General features: G+C 39.0%; 1 protein-coding gene across 2 annotated transcripts in view; it reads right to left on the reverse strand.

Annotated features, from left to right (window-relative positions):
• Positions 1-12,625, reverse strand: part of shroom3 (shroom family member 3) — a 121,666-nt gene extending 109,041 nt beyond the window's left edge. For both annotated transcript variants that reach the window (XM_057818406.1, XM_057818405.1), the window contains exons 1-2: positions 12,062-12,625; positions 869-1,023 (exon numbers count right to left, since the gene is read on the reverse strand). In XM_057818406.1, the coding sequence (XP_057674389.1) occupies positions 869-1,023; positions 12,062-12,235 (329 nt within the window). In that variant the 5' untranslated portion in view covers positions 12,236-12,625. The remainder of the gene's footprint in view (positions 1-868; positions 1,024-12,061) is intronic.
• Between the last annotated feature and the right edge of the window lie 9,129 nt (positions 12,626-21,754).

A 21,754-nucleotide genomic window follows, 5' to 3' on the forward strand; every position in this document is an offset into this window, starting at 1 on the left:
CATTTTAAGGCCTAAAATACAAATTATTGGATTTAAGACTTTTTTTAAATTTTTTTTTTTTAAAGACATTTTAAGACCCCACGGATACCCTGCATAATCTATTGAAACACCCACAGTCAATTATCTGTGACAATTTTTACAAGCGTATTCACCAAGTTTTTAAATTCAATTTTTTTCCCCCGCAATATCACAAGTACCATACTATTCCTCTTTCTGGATGATACATACTCAAGTTTTCTATATTTGGAGCTTCCTTAATCCTCATGAATTCCCCTCCAGATATCTTGACGATAAAATAAAGTCAGTATGCAAGATAGTCCAAAGGTGAAAACTCACATAGGAAGTTATAAAGTTTGACCTACTTTACAGTCTCCTAAGCAGTAGGGTACATACTGTGCTGCAAATGCATATTAGGGTCAAGTTCTGATTACAAACTTGCTCCCTAAATGACTGCATAAATGATATGAAGCAAAAGTTTTTCTTTCATTTAAAACAGATCTTCGCCAGCTGGAAGTTCAACAAACACATGCACTTGTACTGCGATCTTCTGGAGGAACAGTATTCATGAATTCTTGCCACACCTTAAAACAAATCCATGTGTGCTACGGCATCTGTCAGACTGTGTGAGCGTGTGCTAAATCCTGTGTTGAGTCAGTCTTCTCACTGGACTTCCACAAAATAAAAGCTGCAGCAACAGAAGCCTTGCAAGCAGCCGCACCCCAACCCCAAACACATACCAGTCATCATACATGGCAGGGTATCAGCTTGAATTCTAAAAGATGCTTTGTCGGACAACACTTTTTCTGACAAGTACATTGGAAGTTCAATATTCTAAACACAAAAACACATATTATGCATGCATTTTTACCTGCGGACGGTGATCTGTAGAGTCTTATGTGATCCTTTGACAAGGGCGATGGCTTCCTGACGATAACCTGTCAGCTCGATGTTGTTTATGATGATGATCTCATCCCCTACTTGCAGTGGGCACTCCAAACTGTCAGCCTTCCCACCCTCTTCTACCTGAAAAGACACATACTTTGTCACCCATCGGTAATGTACGAAAAGAAAAATTTAACAGACTGGTTTCTGTTTGACATTATTCTAGAGTTGTCCAATAATGACGTTTTTAACTGATAACCAAGCCCGTTGACGGGGGGGGGGCAACCGCGTATGTTGTCCCGCGCCTCAGGACCATCGGGGCCTCAGGAGGGGTGTTTTCTGTGCTCAAAATCCATTACTGCTCGCTCAGAATAGTAGCAGCAATATAACACCTTATTGCAATTGACTGTAGCTGGAGGAGAGTGGGCCTACAGTAAAATGAAAATAATAAAAAACTACCTACGCTCCACCATATCACAGGGCAGGCTTAACAACCTAGCCATGCTCTCCATTAAGCGTGAGCTTGCTCAAAAATTGGATTTCACTGATATTATAAATGTGTTTTCTGTCAAAAAAATCCAGGCGCATCACTGTATGAGGGCTTGATAAGCCCAGGGATGCGGAAGGGACAGGCACAGAATGTTTAGTTATACTGTTCTGTTGCTTAGCAGGCAGGCATAGCACTCTAAGTTGTATTGTACTGTAGCCTACATGGGACAATAGATGGAAATTGTTTGTTTATATACAGTGGGGAGAACAAGTATTTGATACACAGTCAATGGGAAAACCTATTGGCAGTATATCAAATACTTGTTCTCCCCACTGTATGTGTCACGTCACATTACGGTCTGTTAAATTTAACTGTTCATCTGAAATTATTATATTATTATTATTATATATAACATTTACACTGTCATTGCTTGCAAAGCGTTAAAAGTACTGCGTGTGTTGTCGTGACAAGCCGATGGCAGGGGTGAGGTGGGGGGCCCTAAAATGGTTTCTTGTCCCCGGGCCCCTGCAAGTCTGTCGACAGCCCTGCTGATAACCGATATACTGATACTGTCTAACACCAAAAATGTGATACCAATATACAGAGGTTGGTGGTAACGCGTCACATTTACTCTGTCACATTTAATTGAGTAACTTTTTGAGAAAAATGTACTTCTCAGAGTAGTTAGTTTACTAAGACATACTTTTTACCATTACTTGAGTAGATTTGTGAATGAGAAACACTACTCTTACTCCGCTACTTGGGACTACGCTAGTCTAGGGCTGTTCCAAAAATTATTAGCCAGCCGACTATTTTTACGATTAGTTGACTAATCTAATTTTTTTTTCTTTCTTTTTTTTGAACTAATTTAGCAATGAAATTTTTGTTGATGCTTATTAATTCACAAAAACATTTTGGAACACTTACATTCTTTATTAAAGTAAAAATAAACATGTAAATAACAATAATAAATCACAAATAAACAATGAGGTCAAATGCTGATAGCATTACCTAGTGCAAAAGAATGGAATGTAAACGGATTCAGAACACTGACTTTGCCTTTCCAACGTGATTCAAAACAATTCTTAAAAAAACATATCTAGCATTAATATTATAGTATACGACTATACTGTATATAATGGTATTATAATGGTTATTCATTGCCAATCAGATTTTTCATAAAGGGTGTCATTTTAAAGCTATTCTTAGTGTAGAATCTGAAGTCTGAAGTATGTGGGATTAACTCGAGAAATTGTTATTTATATGACAAATGTGCTTTTATTTTGAAATGTTTACTGGAAGTACATTAGCTAAACTGCTAACTGTAAGTCAAAAAAGCACTTATTGTCATTGCATGTGGTGTCAGTAATAGATTTTTTTTTTTTTTTTTTTTTCCCGTTTGCAAATGCTGTTAACCAGCGATTTTTCATGTTTGAAGTGTGATCTTTTAACCGCAAGTTTGCATTTTGGAGACTGCCAATGTTTTATAGCAGGCTAAAGAAGGTTGTCTTTTTTCCCCATTAGCCTAAATGTAGTAATGCTAACATTTACAGTGTTTAATATAGATGTGTTTCCTTATTTTGTATGTCTGAACTTTAAGGCGTGTTGATGACCAAAAACATCTGTGAAAGGAACTGGAGTCTCGTATGTTATCAACACACATGCACAAATGTATGCATACAAGCACACAGTGATAAAACGCGGCTGTGAAAATTACCACCCTCATATTTATTAACTATGCAATAAATGGACTCATTGATATCACCACAGGCTTAGCCACTTCAATAAAACATGTCGTTAGTTAGTTAGATGGACGTACGATCTGCCAGCTTGTTGTCTCCTGTCGTCTTCTAAAATTACAACTCGGTGACGGCGCTTTGGGTGTTCATTCACGGCCGACGTGCAGCCAAGCTTTCATTGAAGAGACAGGACACAACAGTGTACCCTCCTTTGTTTTGTTGAAATAAGTCAATGTTTTGGCCACTCTGGTGCACTTTTTTTAGCTTTGTGCCGCTTTCCACGCTTGTATACCGAGCATCCGACTATTCTCAACTTTCCACGCATACATTTTTTTAACCCTCCATTAACCGTCGTCGGGATGTTGTGCTCATCGACGCATTTACGTTAGGACAGCTTTAGATAACTGCTGAGAAAAAAAAATAAAATCAAACATCTTAAGCAGTTACTCTTTGCTTGAGTATTCTTTTCACCAAATACTTTTTTTTTTACTTGTACTTGAGTACATTTTTGGATGACTACTTTTACTTTAGTAACAATATTTTGAAGTAATAATAATCTTACTTGAGTGAAATTTATGGTTACTCTACCCACCTCTGCCAATATATGCAGTCGTGGACTTAACATATTCATTATTTTTCAATCATTTATCATTTAATTTTTGCACTATGAATGCAAATGGTCTGCTCTCATAATAAATCCCAAGCATCTTAATTTGCAGACATCTAATGGTCAATAAGCATAACTATTGTGGTAAGATGTGACCAACCCTTGTACAAAGACAGAGGGCTTCTACATTTACTTTGAAGGCAACATGCACATTGGCCCAAAACCCATAATGAAAAATCGATGTTGATATTATCCGATATCATTTTAAAATGCTTTACTAAATAACTATTATTATGTCATAATTCTGTTAAATTATGGTAAATTATTTATTGCTATGGTTCCCAAGGACCTCAATTGAATCACAACAAACCATGTGAGAGTGCTCTCTTCTCATGTTGATCATCAGCTGGTATAAGCACTTTAACTGGAATGTTTGGCATGTGCATTACAATAGAAAATAATCATAACACTTATTTCATAGGTTCCATAGAATCTTAAAAATGTTTGAAGCATGGAGGGCCTCACTTGTTACAAGTATTCTGTGAGCTCTAAATCATTAAAAAAAAAATCTATAAAGATAGGAATATCACTTGTATGACGATTCATCACACACACCACACCGTATCAGCAAAGCTGGAGCGCTTTATCAGCCATACTGATGATGGCTCTTAGCAGCCTATGTGAGTGAGCCAGTGGACAACTACATGTGTCTATCCAGTATGTGTTGTGTCAAGGTCACATTGCTTTGTTTTTGCTGGTTTTGTTTCAGAGATAAGTGTGCTCAAACTTTGCCTTACTCTTCAAAATGTTAACAGAAATACTCATAAGTCTGAAGGACTACAGACAACAGAAGTTGAAAAAGATACTGCTACTTATCTTAGTGTGTGATGCTGATTCGACGGATTTTCACAAACGAGATCGACATTAAACATTCTTTTTAAGATAAACACTTTGAATATAAACCATTTCAAACCTGAAAAATGTGTATATCGTGATTTTCGCACTATAAGGCGGACCTGACTATAAGCCGCCACCCACCAAATTGGGCACAAAAACGGCATTTGTTCATCGATAAGCCGCACTGGACTATAAGCAGCAGCTGTCCTCACTATATTAAGGGATATTTACACCAAAAGATATTAACATGTAACACTTTATTTGACAGCGGCATCGTACGACTGTCATAAAACCAAATTAACCACCATGAAGCTTTGAACCTATTGGCTGCAAAGCTTCATTTCTTCAAGAAGCTTCATTTGGCTATCACTGTTCCCTTGGGGGAGACTGTCAACCTCTGCTGCCCCCTGCTGTCATACACTGTTGTTGTCCAGAATGCTTCCTAGCATGCATTGCATTGCTACAGATGTAGATAACAATCAAAATTCATGTTCTGTGCTAATTATTTCTTCAGTTACTGTTCCAGTTCTTTCATTAATTGCTAGTTATGGTCTTTGGTAACACTTTATTTGACAGTGGTTCCATAAGACTGTCATTAGACAATCATAATTATGACATGACACTGTCATGAGCGTTAATAAATGCTTAGAACAGATGTCATTTATTGTTAGCCGGAAAATGATCTCACTTTTAAATGGATGTAAAAGATTCAAGCTGGAAATTAATGGAGTTAGTGACATAATTTGCCGGATGACACTTGATGACATCTGTCATTACCGTTCAGCAATGCCCATGATAGTGTCATATCATAATTATGACTGTCTTGTGACAGTCTTATGACGCCGCTGTCAAATAAAGTGTGACCCATTAAACCAAATAAATAAACAAATAAGCTGCACTGGACTATAAGCCGCAGGATTCAAAATGAAAGAAAAAAGTAGCGGCTTATAGTCCGAAAATTACGGTAATTGTGTGTACTAAGCATCAGCTTAGTATGTTCTGACTGTGATTTAAACCAACCAAACTTCTCTAATCAAACTGTGAAATCAGACTGTGATTTAGGACAACATTTTAAGAAAGCAACTTGGTTGAAATTAAATATCAATAGTTAGTAGGGGATGTCCCGATCACATATTTTTGCACCCAAGTCCGAGTCACATGATTTTGAGAATCTGCCGAAAAGGTACGGTATGTGCCGGTATGAGATTCTGACGGTATGATAACCTTAAGCAAAAATCTCACGGTATTGCAATTACAGTTCTAAAATGTGCTACTAAGGCTATGTTCATACTACAGGTCTTAATGCACGAATCCGATTTTTTCATGTTTTTCCGACTCGAGTCAGGCATTAACTTGACAGTCTGAACGGGACAAGTCGCATAGAAGTGGACCATTTCAAATCCGATCTGGGCCACATTTTTTCAGAATGTGACTGGCGGTCTGAACTGTCAAGACTCCCAAATCGGAATTCATGCAGCAATTACGTCAGCAAAGAGCAAGAGGCACGGACGACGGCGGCCATGTAGGCATCAGCGCCTAGCTTAACTCTGTTTTTAAGCATGAAGCGGGCTTAACCACAGTCATAAAAAAATAAAATGAAGAAAAGAATAAGCCTTACAATTTTTGATTTTCATTTTGTGCGCCTAATGAGCAATATTTTATTATTGCACACAAGGCTCGTGTGTGCGTGTATGCGTTCTATCAGTCCATATAAACTTTAAGACTAAACAGAGATTATTAATGTCTGTTTTTTGTGTCCTCTTTTTGGAAATCAAAATATGATCACTCAGGAATGACATACAGCTAGTATGTGTAATTTTTTTTTATGCTTCTGCATGCGGGTCTCTTTGCTGAGCACATCTCGGACTGCGAATTAGTGCGCATGCGTGATACTTGAGCGGTCTCAATGGACAAAGGCAGTCTGAACGGGCACGACAAAAAAACAGATTTGGCGAAAAATCGGATTTGTGCATTAAGACCGAGCCTTAGAGAGAGAGAAAAAAATCTTTTTTCATTGAACAGAATTTTTATTTTTCAAAACATATCAGCAAATTGGAACATGTGTATAATGTTAAGTTAAAAATAAATTTTAAAAATAACACAAAAATTAATGAAATATTCTAAATAAAAATTTTAAAAATGCAGTCTTTAGGTGAGCCTAAACCCAGAGCCACAGCTCAACATTATTACCATCAGAACAAAAATAATTGAATTATTTTCCATAAAAAGCACGTGTTATGTTTACATTATACACATACTGTACTTTCTTTCTCAACACAGACAGTTGCCAGAGAGAAAAAAACACATGTTTTACCACTGCTAGACACACTAAACATGCTGAAGTTAACTCTTGTAGCTGGTGGGAAACGTACATGACAGTGTTAAGTAAATGTTTAATTTTGTATAAATGGGAAATCATATTGGAGGTGCTGCCTCCTCCGCATCCACCCTCCGCAAACATGTTTTACATGTCGGTTGGCCCTCCTCCTCTAAGCCGCGGCTGTCTAAATTTTCTGGAGCCGAAGTATTCCCATACCAGCGATTTCGTTTTCTTTGATGGGAAAAAAGTTAAGGAGTTTCACTTCCTCCAGCCATCGTGTAGCACGGTTGACTCACTAACACTGAGCAACAACCGGTGGGGGAGGGTTGCAAGCGAGGGATTTCTCCATGCATTTTTGGAACACAAAAAATAGCTAATACCTTAGGGACGGTATGACAGAAAACTTTTGCGGTTTTGAAACCTTGACGTTTTCATACCACAGTATACCTTGAAACTGGTAATCGGCACATGTCTACTGCTGTTACAGAGTCCAAATCCGATACCGATATATGTTTTTAAACATGTTACTGACCTACTGTGCCGCTTCCATAATTGTATCCTGACTTTTTAGTATAAAATAGAAACATAAAATGAAACATTTTGTAGAGCATTTTGGATGATTGTGTTAATGCCATTGACAAAACTAGAAGTCCAATCAATTTTGACCCCCCAGTAAATTTGGATTGGACGTCTAGCTCCGTCAATGGCAATGAAACATGGTCCTTCAATCCCAGCCATGCCTGTTCAAGTGGAATTGAAGTCTGGTTCACACAAGAGAATTCAATATCACTACTGTAGTAATAGAATTTAATTTGAATATTGATTGACCTTCATCTACTGCTGAGGCTGTGCCTTGTTGAACTAAATTAATGTTACTTGTTGACACGGTTTATTGAGAGCAAAATAAAATAGACAAAAGAGCAGTACATAGACTCAACATACTTTATCATATTATATATTTACAAGTTTAGAGAACCCTGCTGTGGACTAGAAAATGCATTTTCAACTGTAAATAATCAAGCAAATAAATGCTGTGTCACTTTTCAGGCTAGTTAGTTCCATGGAGCTCACGAGACCTCCAGATTAAACTCATTAAGACTATTTAACCTGACCTGAAATATGTGGTATAAGTGAACCTAGTGAAACTAAGACATGTGCTGATGGTAAATAATTAAAGGATAAAAAGATAATAAAAGCAGAGAAAAAGAGAATGAAATAATTGAACAAACTTAAAACACTGAAGAGAGAAAAAGGGGCCTATGATGAGTTGACAACCTTTAACCCAAACTGAATGTGTCACAAAATGAAATCTAGCAACAAAAAGAAAAAAAACCCAAAACAAAACACAAACACATATTTCACATTCTTGCCCCATTTCAAAACCTTTTGGCTTCCATCCCTGGAAAACACCCTCACACATATAATAGCAAACTCGCCTGGTGTTTTACATTTCAGGAAAAACTAGGCCATGGACACTTTAGCAATAATTAAGGGACAATATGTACTCCTTTCTTTTTTTCTATGGAATTAATAAAATGGGTACTTCAGCATTGTACTTATAACTGTAAATTAGAGATTTGCCATGTGGATATTCACGAAAACTAAGGAAATGAGCAATTGTTTTCTGGTGTACTTTATTAAGAGATCGTTTCTTCCCAAACAAATTTAATTTTTGAGCACATCATGTTTATTTCATTATAACGGAACTTTGAAAGAATAAAAAAAGTCTTTATAGAATGTTGAGTGAAGAAATGTCAATTTGGAAAATTTTCACCGGGCTGTCAGACTTCTGGACAGCATGATGGGTCATACAATTCTCTATCATCAACTTACGTGGTGTTTTGTCAATTGCACATACAGTGGTACCTTGACTTAAGAACGTCTCTACATACGGAATTTTCAGGTTAAGACACGCCTCAACGGGAAATTATTTCCTCTTGTTAAGAAAGATAATTCAGAATATGAAAGGCAAAAATATGGGCTTTGACTCGCAGCTCTAAGAGTTTACGGAACGTAACATATTTATAGCTGCTCTGCCATTGGCTATCGCCTAGCATCTTCCTGGTATCCAAATGGCTAAGAGGTACCTTTATTGTATGTGTATCCCAGCCAGTGTTGAGAATAACACCACGCCATTATATTATTTTTTTCAGTAACGGGGTAATCTAACTAATTATTTTTTCCGCCGTTACAATGCCGTTACCGTTACTGACAGTCAAAAGCGGTGGATTACTACTCTGAATAAATTGAAGAAACCACCAGCTGTAGCGAGTCTACTTTGCTCTGTTTATTTGTCATCCAAGACTTGGGGTGCGTTCAGGTTTGAGAAGAGCACACGTGTTTTGTTTTGTGCTTTTTCTTAGCAAGGATATACCACACAGGATGTGCTGGCACTCTGTTTCTTTAATAGCACATATAACTTCAACATTGACACAAATGTACGGCTCTTGGCAGGCCGTGTCTCTAACTCACTCCAGCATCATGTGAGCAAAACAATATTGGTGCCGTGTGAACTTTAGGGTGCCTCGGATAATTCTGTATCACAATATTACAGCACATACTTTTTATGACTCCAGGCTGTTTTTCCCTGCTCATTCAATTAGACAATGCTCTCCAAAGCTTGCTAACGTTTCTGTTTTTGCTACACCTGGATGCTAGCCTCGTTCCCATCCCTCACTGTCAGCCAGCAAGAATGCTGCTTCCATCTTGAGGACGGCAGACGCTTTGAGGGTGACGGGAGGAGTAGGGGGACGAGGCTACCTGAATGCACCATCTGGATTGATGCGATGGAAGTGATTGTGATTAGCTGAGGGTTAGAGTAATGTGTCAATGATAAGCCAATCAGAGCCGGTGTTTTCACACACAAACCGGAACAGCGCGTGCAGCAAACACACACACGCAAAACAGATGCAGAGGGATATGATGGCAGGGCATTCAGAGGAATATTTGTCCTTTACAAGGTGGAGATATAAACACTTTTTCAAGTCAAAATACTTGAAGTACAGTAGGCTATGTCTACTTGACCAGTTGTCTCAGGTTGTGAGAGTTAGATTTAATTGATTAAACTCACTTTATATTGTTTACTGCTATTGTTATATTATTATATTGTTTACTGTGTATGTTTGTTGCACTTTAAGTGTAGGATAAATCTGTTGCTGGTGAGGTGCAATAAATATTACAAGGTTCTATAACACAACTACCTGTCTGTTCTTCTCTATTCAACTGACTCAAATACTGCTCAGGAAATTTCGAATTCTTTGACATACAACAACTTCTTTTTAAAGTAACGGAAATAATTAATTTCCCTGGTAACTAGTTACTTTTACTGTAGAGTCATTCAGTTACTAACTCAGTTACTTTTTGGAAGAAGTAGTGAGTAACTATAACGAATTACTTTTTTAAAGTAACGTGCCCAACACTGATCCCAGCGTCCTTTGTATTCACCCCTCAGGCCATTTGGTGTTCCCACAGCTTTACATGGGTGTATTTACGATAATTATTATCGTTTCTTTACTCTACTCTTAGGTTTTTACATTATGCCCAACTCTCATTTTACATTTATTTTGCAATACCCTAATTGTAACATGAATTTGTTGCATGTTTTGATGCGTTTTTATTATAAAATATTTATGTGATTGTTTTTGGTGATGTGCAGACGCTAACTGAAACATGCTATTTGTTTGTGTGAATTCTTATTGCTGTATCAGCAGCTAGTTATAAACGCAAATTTGAATAGTTATTGAAGATGAAACTGATTTAATTTCATTTTTATTTTAGTTTCATTCTGCAAGTGCTGATGTCATGAGCAGTAGAATAAAGTCAGCAAACCACACGGACGTCTGACAACGTCATTTCGGAGTTTAGCTCGCTGTCTAGCAAGGACTTAGCTCCAACATCTTGGCAGGACAGTACAATGACGAATAATGCATGTTTTTGGGTAGTTTTTTTTAGGTTTGGGGGGTAGAGAGTGGTTTGACCCTGCTCTGTCGCACTCAAGTGCTACGCATTTTATTGTCTTTGCCGGTGACTGTAGCTGAAGGAGAGCGAGCCTTCAGTAAAATGAAAATAATGATAAACTACCTACGCTCCACCATATCACAGGGCAGGCCTAACAACCTAGCCATTGTTACCAAACTGCACTTTATGGTAAGTTGCGGTGCTCTCAACTCCGCACCGTAGTGTGGGGTGGACGGCTCCTTTGTCGTCAGTTTGTCCGGGTCTTCCTTCAGGAAGGTGGAAATGTGCATAAAAACGCAGAGACACGTTGGATGGCTTTTTGCTGGATTTTTCATTAACAATAGGGGACTCACAGCCACTCAACTCAGCGCTACCGCGCAACAACTCCAATGATCTCACCCCCTGACGCTCGTCCGCCTCTTCGTCTGCGCCAAATTGGTAAAGCCAGTCATATTGTAGGGGACAGCGGCCCCTTGGGGATGCCGGTAACTCCATGCTCTCCGTTGAGCGTGAGCTTGCTTAAAAACTGGATTTTACTGATGTTATAAATGACTTTGCGTTCAAAAAATCTAGGCGCATCACTGTTTGAGGGCTTGATAACCCCAGGGATGTGGAGGGGACAGGCACAGGATGTTAACTTATACTGTTTTGTTGCTTAGCAGGCAGGCATAGCACTCTCAGTTGTATTGTACTGTAGCCAACATGGGACATAGCTGGAAATTGTTTGTTTAAATTATGTCACATCACATTACGGTCTGTTAAATTTAACTGTCCATCTCAAATGAAATAATTTGAATATTTACACTGTCATTGCTTGCAAAACATTAAAGTACTGCATATGTTATCGTGACAAGCCGGTGGCAGGGGTGGGGGGGGCTGTAATGGTCTCTTGTCCCGGGCCCCAGCAAGTCTGTTGACAGCCCTGATAAGAGGCAATATTTTCCCGTTGAGGCGTGTCTTAACCTGAAAATTCTGTATGTCGAGACGTTCTTAAGTAGAGGTACCATTGTACTGTGGTACATATTTGAAGTGTAAGTAACATAAAATAACTCGCAACTTTCAACCAGTACCTTGTGGGCTATGCCTACGGCAAAAAAAAAAAAAAAGTTGAAAAAGTTGAAATGAACAATTTCATTCAACATAGTTTGATGCCTTTGCTATGAATGTACCTTGGAGATGATGAGCGGCTCCCCGTGCTCCAGGCCACCCTGAAGCGTAAAGCCCCACGGAGCTCCACCCTGCAGCTGGGCCTCCACAAGCGCCCACCCGCCTCCTCTTCCTCCACCCGCCGCCTGCTGGAGCCCCGCCCGGCCATCCTCCATGTCCGCAAAGGAAGCGCTCATCCCGGGCTCACCGGTTCCTCACTCCAGTTGCAACCGGGCGGACGACCAGGCTGACGAAACGGGTCTGTCCCTCACGAGCACATGACCGCGAATCATTTAGAACTCCCTGTCCAGGAAAGGCAAAGCAGGAGATATCCGAGCACCGAGCTGCAAAGTGCACAGTGCATTCCTGAAGCGCAAAAAGAACCGATAGGTCCGGTTAAACAACACCAGGACACGCACTGGCAATGGAGTCTCGCAACAGTTTGAAAAATGTTGAAAAGCTGACTGAATAGAGGAAGAGATCAAACTTCAAGATAATGGAGGTCAGATCAGATTTGTCCAAACAGAAATCCAAGCCTCTCTTCCTCCCTCGCTCACTGTTTCTGTCTCTCTTCCGAAAGTTTTAGCATCACAATAGAATTTGGTGCGACTCACTGAGCAAAAAGAAAGGGTGGGGGGGCTAGGAGAGAGAGAGAGAGAGAGTGGGGCACAAGTGAGTGAAAGGACACCGAAAGAGTGACGTAAGGAGAAAGAAAAGATGGGAAGAGATTCTGACGTCTATATAATTTGGATCTAAATTCCCCTCGATACTTTTCTGTATGTGATCTGGCTATGTTGAAATTGTGGCCAATATTTAAAAGGAAATGCCCTGCAATTTCTGAACAATTGTTCTCTAATTTCTATGTAAACAGTGGTTTTCAGCCTAGTTTAGTCCAAAGTGTTGGCTAATATTGCCAAATCTGTCCAAAGGTACTAAATATGAATCTCAAACTGTGGGTTTAAATTTATATTTACCGCAATTTAATCAGTGACGAGTATTGCAGTGTGGACGTGGGCCTACAAAAACCACAAATAACACCATCTAGAGGCAGCAGACGTCATAGAACATTTCAACTCAATGTGTCCTGGCCCCTAAAACAAAGAAAAAACAGAAACAAACAAACAAACAAAAAAACACAGTATCCGCATAATTCTGACAATGACGAAAATCGAGACAAAAACGATTTAATTTAAATTCACTTTTTGAAATATCAGTGGATTCAGAGTTGCTTAACAACTGATGGATTCTTTATCAAAGTTTTTATTCAAGTTCATGTTAAAAATCAGCCACCCAAACTGCTCCACGTACAACATACAAAAAACAAATTATACACCATAATTTTGGGACTATAAGACGCTACTTTGAATCATTTTGTTTATAGTCCAGTGCAAGGGCGTAGGTTTGGTTTTAATATCGTAGGGACAATTTGGCCTGTCGCGATAACAAATTTTAGAGTGCGATAATTATTCTCATAAATTATTGCGATATAATTGCACCCCCCCCCCAATTTTTTAAAAACCAATTTACAATAACACAGTGAGAACACAGTATATATTAATATCAAGTACACCCATTTAAACGCGATAAATATTTACTCTTAAATTCAAAAATACTTTTTAAGAAATCACAACTAAAAACAATAGACCATGCCTCTTAAGTAAAAGACAACAATATTGATACCGCACAGAAACACAGAATAAATAAAATGTGTTTTTAAAAAAAATTGCACTTAATAACTTAAGAATTTAGGCAAATGACAACTTTTCCCGTCATAGCTTCTGCAATGGTGTTCCACAGGGATGCAACGATACAGTTAAGTCACGGTTCGGTACGATTTTTGATACGGGGGACACGATTTTCGATCCGATTCAATACATTTAATGCTCTGTAAAAAAAAACAAACTATTATATAAATATTTTTTGTTTTTTTGTTTTGTTTTTGCTAACGAGCAAAAATTAAATCGCCATCATATAAACATGCATTTTAGTGCATAATATTTACGTGTTCACTTCTTACTGATCTGAAAAAAATTTCTTACTGATCTGAAAAAAATTTGTATAAAAGTGCTGAGAACAATCTTTACTGTTTGCAAAGCGAGGCAGGGCACACTGTTGATTGCTACACCTTTCTTAGCAGCTAAGTTTACTACATGAGCAAGACATCCTATTTATGGTCCGAATCCATCTGTGTCACATACTGAATTAACAATATTTGCAACATTATCTATAGTCACTGGTATGGATTGATTTGGCCTTCTCAACTTCCATTCAGTCATGACAGTTTAGAATTTATCGATGTAGTTTATGGACTACGTGTCCCATAATCACTCTTGGCTCACGTAGCCAATGGCATGGAACGTAGCACATCTAGTTTGCTATTTCATGATATCTAGTGTGTGCGCGCATTAAAAAAGTTAGCAAGCGCCGCTGAAGTCACGTCTGCTCATTACTACACAACACCAGTATATGACAATCGACTTTCATAAACAGGAAGAGTTTGAAGCACAGCGCTCTTAATTTCATTCAGCTCTTCGTTGTCAAAGCGAGGTTTGTACGTAGCAGCCAAGTTGGTAACAATGTTTTGGCGGACTTCCTTGTAAATATCCAGCGTTGTGCTGAAAAATAGCCGCCCCGCGTGAAATGTCACTCCTGACGGGAGCGCCCACACGTCAACAACACCGGCGCTCACTCCGGAGCACTGACGCGGCCGGTATACGTTGAACAATAGGATATAATGGGAACGATTGGCTCCGGCACTATTTTTTGCCGGACCTGGAACGAAGATGCATTTTGCGCAGTTGGTAACAAGGAATCTGAACTTTTAACAGAAAGTCTGCTGCACGCGGCAATAAATCGCAGCGGAAAAATGACCGCCTTCATTTTTATTTATCGTGCAGTAAATGGAATTATTGCATATTGCGACAGGCTTATACAGTATAACAGCATAACCTGCATGTACACTTTTTGCTGGGGACGAGACATTAATTAGACCAAACATATTTGGTGCATGGGGGTCAGGGCTACATTTCTCACCAATATGAACCTAAATAATTGATAGGCTAAATGATCAATGAAAAATAAATCTATATGGATCTATACTAACTTTTCCACTGCAAATTTATAACTTCTTGACCTGATAATTTTTGTTAAATCTAGTCAAATAATTTTCTCTCTTTTTTTTGTGTGTGTTAAAGGCTAGTTAACAGATTAATGTGTTAGATTCTTCCACTGACTTTAAGTAAATATTACTATTTGTTCGTATTGAGCCCATACATTTAAAAGTTGGTCATTTTTCACCTAAATCAAGAAAAACATTCTTTCAAATAATGTTTTGAACAATATTCTTGACTTAATAACATTTCTGACAAACAAGTTTTTCTTTTACGTTTAAATATACAAACATTTTGCTTAAAATAAGTCTGTTAAGCTTATTTTTAGGTAGCTCTTATTTCAAGAAATCTGAGTGAAATTGACTTGAAGCACTGTAGCAGTAGCAAAATTAGTGGTGTGTTCTCCACCTCCACAACATTGACGTCTTTTTACATTACTTACAGTGGCTGCTGCTGGTGGAAAAAAAACTTCTAATATTCCTCGTCTTCGAAGGCGGCAGGGGAGGCGGAATGTTTTATATCTGTCGGGCTGTGAATGCGTGTGTGTGTGTGTGTGGGGGGGGGGGGTGTCAAGTCATCAGCCAATTAAACGTGCATTTTAGTGAAAAAATGGACTGGGACATTCAGCTAGTGAAAACGGGTCAGTGTAAGTCTGAACATAATGCAAGTACTGTAATTCACTTAATATTTGTAGGAACAATTCTATCCTTACAACATATAGGAACCTATAAAACTGAAGTCATTATATTATGCAAATAAGGTTGCTTAAAAGTTGGTTGGGATAATTTGAGCTTCCTGAAAAGTTGGTAGTGTTATGTCCCTACCGTCCCTATGCAAACCTATGCCCTTGGTCCAGTGTGTCTTATTAATTATTTTTTACATGTTAGTGCACTCCATGTCTTTTGGTGTAAATATCCTACCAAATAACATGGATGTCTGCAGTTTATGAGCCAGTGTGGCTCATATTTGAACAGATAGCTTTCCCATAAAAATTTGGTCGATGCAGGTCATAGGTCAGGTGCACTTTATCATCCCAAAATAGTTTGGTAAGTTAGTAAATAACAAATAACAAAATTAATTTAAATAAATAAATAGCCTCTGGCCAAAGGTGGTACAAAATTAAGGGGTAAAAATTTTTTAAAGACACGTGATAAAAATGATCAGTGTCAAATGATCATTATATTAACATGAGAACAGTATAGCTGATCAAATTGCCCTTCCCACAAAAATGTAAGCAGGTGAGTACCAAAATGTAATTGTATCGCTGTGATAAGGCACCAAGGTTAATGCAAATACATAAGTATCTTAAATAAATGAGAAATTCAAACATCAATTACTAAAACACAATGGTAAAATATTACATAAACATAACAGTATATGGACTAGGGATGTCCCAGTCACATATTTTTGCACCCGAGTCGCAGTGACCTAATTTTGAAAATCTGCCGATGCAGAGTCCAGATCCGATATCACCCCCCCCCCCCCCATTTTTTTCCTTTTTTGAACAAAAGTTCCAAACATGTTACTATCCCACCGTGCCACCTTCGTAATACATAGAAAAATGGTTGTCTCCATTAAATGCTTCATTGAGTGAGGCCAGTCAAATCCACTCACGCTGCTCAGAACAGCCTCTCACTTACACAATGAGTTGCCACAGCACACTTATGCAAGTTTAGCAATGATTGATAGATTTGTGCCTTTGATTGTAGAGCTACAAAGCTTCTCTGACAAGATCAGAGCTACAAATCTGCCAATCATCGTTAACTCTAAGTACCAAACGCAAGCTGGACAGTTTGCCTGCACTGCTTAGCAGGAGGGAGGGTGAGAGGCTGTGGCGCTGTATGACCATGAAGGAGAAAAACATAAAATATACTTTTCATCCGATTCTGAACCTCTGAAAAATGGCGCGATTGGCCTGATTCCCGATCACATGATCGGATCGGGACATCCCTAATATGGACACAAACTGTGACTGACTTTTGAGACACTTTCTCATCCTACTGAATGATAAAGTGTCTCAAAACCTTTGACAACAACTGTATACATTACACAGGTATTATTGTTTAAACCTTTGCAATTACTGTATGACACTTCAATTTTATGTTTTATAGTAGACTGTTGGGTGTGGTTTATGAAACTTGGGTTTAGATTAAAATATTTTGCTACTTTGACGTGTATGCAATGCTTAGTGTTGTTCTTGGTTTTAGATGTTGTCTAACATCCATGTTAAACAATAAATCCTGAGTCGGGGTACATTTCAGTCCCGTTTTGAGTTAATTCATTCACAATACAATGGTACATCAACATACAATTGCATTGACATACGATCCTTTTGACATCCTGCGTAAAATTCCACCTGTCATTTATCTCAACATATGACGACATGCTCAAAACACGATTTATGACAGCATCACAATTTTAATTGTTTCCAGGCAAGACGGATGCACGGCGGATTTTCTTGTGAGAGAAATCAACACGAGTCCCAAGAAGGTTAGTTCAGGTGGTGAAACAAGGAAAAAGGTGACGCTTACCATTGAAATTAAGATGAAAATGATAGAAAAATATGGAGCGTAGGTATGTGCAGGTATGATATTCTGACGGTATGATAACCTTAAGCCAAAATATCATGATATCGCAATTACAACTCTAAAATTTGTTACTTTGAGATATCTGGGTTTAAAAAAAAAAAAAAAAAAAATCAATTGAACAGGATTTTTATTTTTCAAAACATATTAGCAAATTAAAACAGAAGTATAATGTTAAGTTAAAATAAATTTTAAAAAAATATATAGATATACATATTATTTATTTTGCTAATTTTTTTGCTAAAAAATTAGCATATTGTAATATAGCTCATTATTTTCTGTAATGTACCGTTATACATTAGACTTTCATATATTTTAGATTCATTACACACAACTGAAGTAGTTCAAGCCTTTTATTGTTTTAATATTGATGATTTTGGCAAAAAAGTCAAGAAAAACAAAAATCCCTATCTCAAAAAATTTGCATATCATGACTAGGTACTCTAAACAAGCTACCAACCTAATCATCCGCATCAACGAATGAACTCAAAACCCCTGCGAAAGATTCCTGAGGCTTTTAAAAACTCCCAGTCTGGTTCATTACTCAAAACCGCAATCATTGGCAAGACTGCCGACCTGACTGCTGTCCAGAAGGTCATCACTGACACCCTCAAGCAAGGGGCTAAGACACAGAAAGATATTTCTGAGCGAATAGGCTGTTCCCAGAGTGCTGTATCAAGGCACCTCAGTGGGAAGTCTGTGGGAAGTAAAAAGTGTGGCAGGAAACGCTGCACAATCAGAAGAGCTGACCGCACCGTGAGAAAGATTGTGGAGAAGGGCCTATTCCAGACCTTGGGGGACCTACAGAAACACTGGACCGAGTCTTGAGTAGAAACATCCAAAGCCACCGTGCACGTGTGCTGGAAATGGCAGAAGCGCCTGACCTGGGCTACAGAGAAGCAGCACTGGACTGTTGCTCAGTTATCAGTTAAGTACTTTTTTCAGATGAAAGCAAATTTTGCATGTCATTGAGAAATCAAGGTGCCAGAGTTTGGAGGAAGACTGGAGAGAAGGAAATGCCAAAATGCCTGAAGTCCAGTGTCAAGTACCCACAGTTAGTGATGGTCTGGGGTGCCATGTCAGCTGCTGGTGTTGGTCTACTGTGTTTTATCAAGGGCAGGGTCAATGCAGCTAGCTATCAGGATATTTTGGACCACATCATGCTTCCATCTGCTGAAAAGCTTTATGGAAATGAAGATTTCATTTTTCAGCACGACCTGGCACCTACTCACAGTGCCAAAACCACTGGTAAATGCTTTAGTGACCATGGCATTACTGTGCTCAATTGGCATGCCAACTCTCCTGACCTGAACCCCATAGAGAATCTGTGGGATATTGTGAAGAGAAAGTTGAGAGACACCAGACCCAACACTGTGGATGAGCTTAAGGCCGCTATCGAAGCATCCTGGGCCTCCATAACACCTCAGCAGTGCCACAGGCTGATTGCCTCTATGCCACGCCGCATTTAGACAGTCATTTGTGCAAAAGGATTCCCGACCAAGTATTGAGTGCATACAGTGGGGCAAATAAGTATTTAGTCAACCACCAATTGTGCAAGTTCTCCAACTTGAAAAGATTAGAGAGGCCTGTAATTGTCAACATGGGTAAACCTCAACCATGAGAGACAGAATGTCGAAAAAAAAACAGAAAATCACATTGTTTGATTTTTAAAGAATTTATTTCCAAATTAGAGTGGAAAATATGTATTTGGTCACCTACAAAAAAAGCAAGATTTCTGGCTGTCAAAGAGGTCTAACTTCTTCTAACGTGGTCTAACGAGGTCTAACGAGTCTCCACTCGTTACCTGTATTAATGGCACCTGTTTTAACTCATTATCGGTATAAAAGACACCTGTCCACAACCTCAGAGCTGTCGAAGGACACCAGAGACAAAATTGTAGACCTGCACCAGGCTGGGAAGACTGAATCTGCATTAGGTAAAACGCTTGGTGTAAAGAAATCAATTGTGGGAGCAATTATTAGAAAATGGAAGACATACAAGACCACTATAAATCTCCCTCGATCTGGGACTCCATGCAAGATCTCACCCTGTGGCGTCTAAATGATAACAAGAACGATGGGCAAAAATCCCAGAACCACACAGGGGGACCTTGTGAACGGTCTACAGAGAGCTGGGACCACATTAACAAAGGCTACTATCAGTAACACAATGCGCCACCAGGGACTCAAATCCTGCACTGCCAGAAGTGTCTCCCTGCTGAAGCCAGTACACGTCCAGGCCCATCTGCGGTTCGTTAGAGAGCATTTGGATGATCCAGAAGAGGACTGGGAGAATGTGTTATGGTCAGATGAAACCAAAATAGAACTTTTTGGTAGAAACACAGGTTCTCTTGTTTGGAGGAGAAAGAATACTGAATTGCATCCGAAGAACACCATACCCACTGTGAAGTAGGGGTGGAAACATCATGCTTTGGGGTTGTTTTTCTACAAGGGACCAGGACGACTGATCTGTATAAAGGAAAGAATGAATGGGGCCATGTGTCGAGAGATTTTAAGTGAAAATCTCCTTCCATCAGCAAGGGCATTGAAGATGAGACATGGCTGGGTCTTTCAGCATGACAATGATCCCAAACACACAGCCAGAGCAACAAAGGAGTGGCTTCGTAAGAAGCATTTCAAGGTCCTGGAGTGGCCTAGCCAGTCTCCAGATCTCAACCTCATAAAAAATCTGTGGAGGGAGTTGAAAGTCCGTGTTGCCCAACGACAGCCCCAAAACATCACTGCTCTAGAGGAGATCTGCATGGAGGAATGGGCCAAAATACCAGCTACAGTGTGTGAAAAGCTTGTGAAGAGTTACAGAACATGTTTGGCCTCCGTTATTGCCAACAAAGGTACATAACAAAGTATTGAGATGAACTTTTGGCATTGACCAAATACTTATTTTCCACCATGATTTGCAAATAAATTCTTGAAAAATCAAACAATGTGATTTTCAAATTTTTTTTTTCTTCACATTCTGTCTCTGATGGTTGAGGTTTACCCATGTTGACAATTACAGGCCTCGCTAATATTTTTCAAGTGGGAGAACTTGCACAATTAGTGGTTGACTAAGTAATTACAGTAGCTGATATGATTAATTGAAGGTTACCTTTTTTTGTATTAAAAAACACTTTTTTAATTGGTCGGATGAAATATGCTAATTTCTTTAGATTTTGGGGGACACACTCTCAACACAGTTGCCAGAGAGAAAAAAAAAACACGTTCGCTAGACACACTAAACATGCTGGAGTTAACGCTCACAGCTGGCACCTCCGTGACCCTTGTGAGGAAAAGCGGCATGGAAAATGAATGAATGAATGGGAAATCATATTGGAGGTATTGCCTCCTCGGCAGCAACCCTTCGCAAACATGTTTTACATGTTGGTTGGCCCTCCTCCTTTAAGCCGTGGCCGTCTGTAACATTTCTGTAGCTGAAGTATTTCCATACCAGCATTTTTTTTTCTTCAATGGGGGAAAATCTTCAGGAGTTTCACCTCCTCCAGCCATGGTGTAGCACAGCTGACTCACTGACACTGAGCAACAACCAATGGGGGAGGATTTAGCCTTACAGCTGCAAGCGAGGGATTTCTCCATGCATTTGTGGGACATAAAAAAAAGCTAATACCTTATGGATTGTACGACGTGAAATTTTTAAGGTTTTGAAATCTAGACGTTTTCGTACTACGGTATACCTTTAAACCGGTCATCTGCACATGTCTAATGGAGCGTGGTGTGTGTGTGTGTCAGTGAACTGGCTCGACAATGCGGCTGGAATATGTCCAGGATTTCAAAGGTCCTCCTCCTACCTCCGTTCGCAAGTCCTTATAAGTTAAGGTGACAATTATTATTACTGCAACATCGTCAAGGCAGTTGCCAGCTGCGTCAGGTTTTTAATCATTTATTTCAGAACTCATGCAAAACAACACGGCTAATGTCTGCTGTAGCCAACAGCAGAACATGAAAAGTGAAAGTAAAAACTATCTCATCTCTCTCGCTCTGTCTTCAGTCAGATGGAAATAGGG

The sequence above is a fragment of the Corythoichthys intestinalis genome, chromosome 17, assembly GCF_030265065.1.
Source record: "Corythoichthys intestinalis isolate RoL2023-P3 chromosome 17, ASM3026506v1, whole genome shotgun sequence".
Taxonomy (NCBI): Eukaryota; Metazoa; Chordata; class Actinopteri; order Syngnathiformes; family Syngnathidae; genus Corythoichthys; species Corythoichthys intestinalis.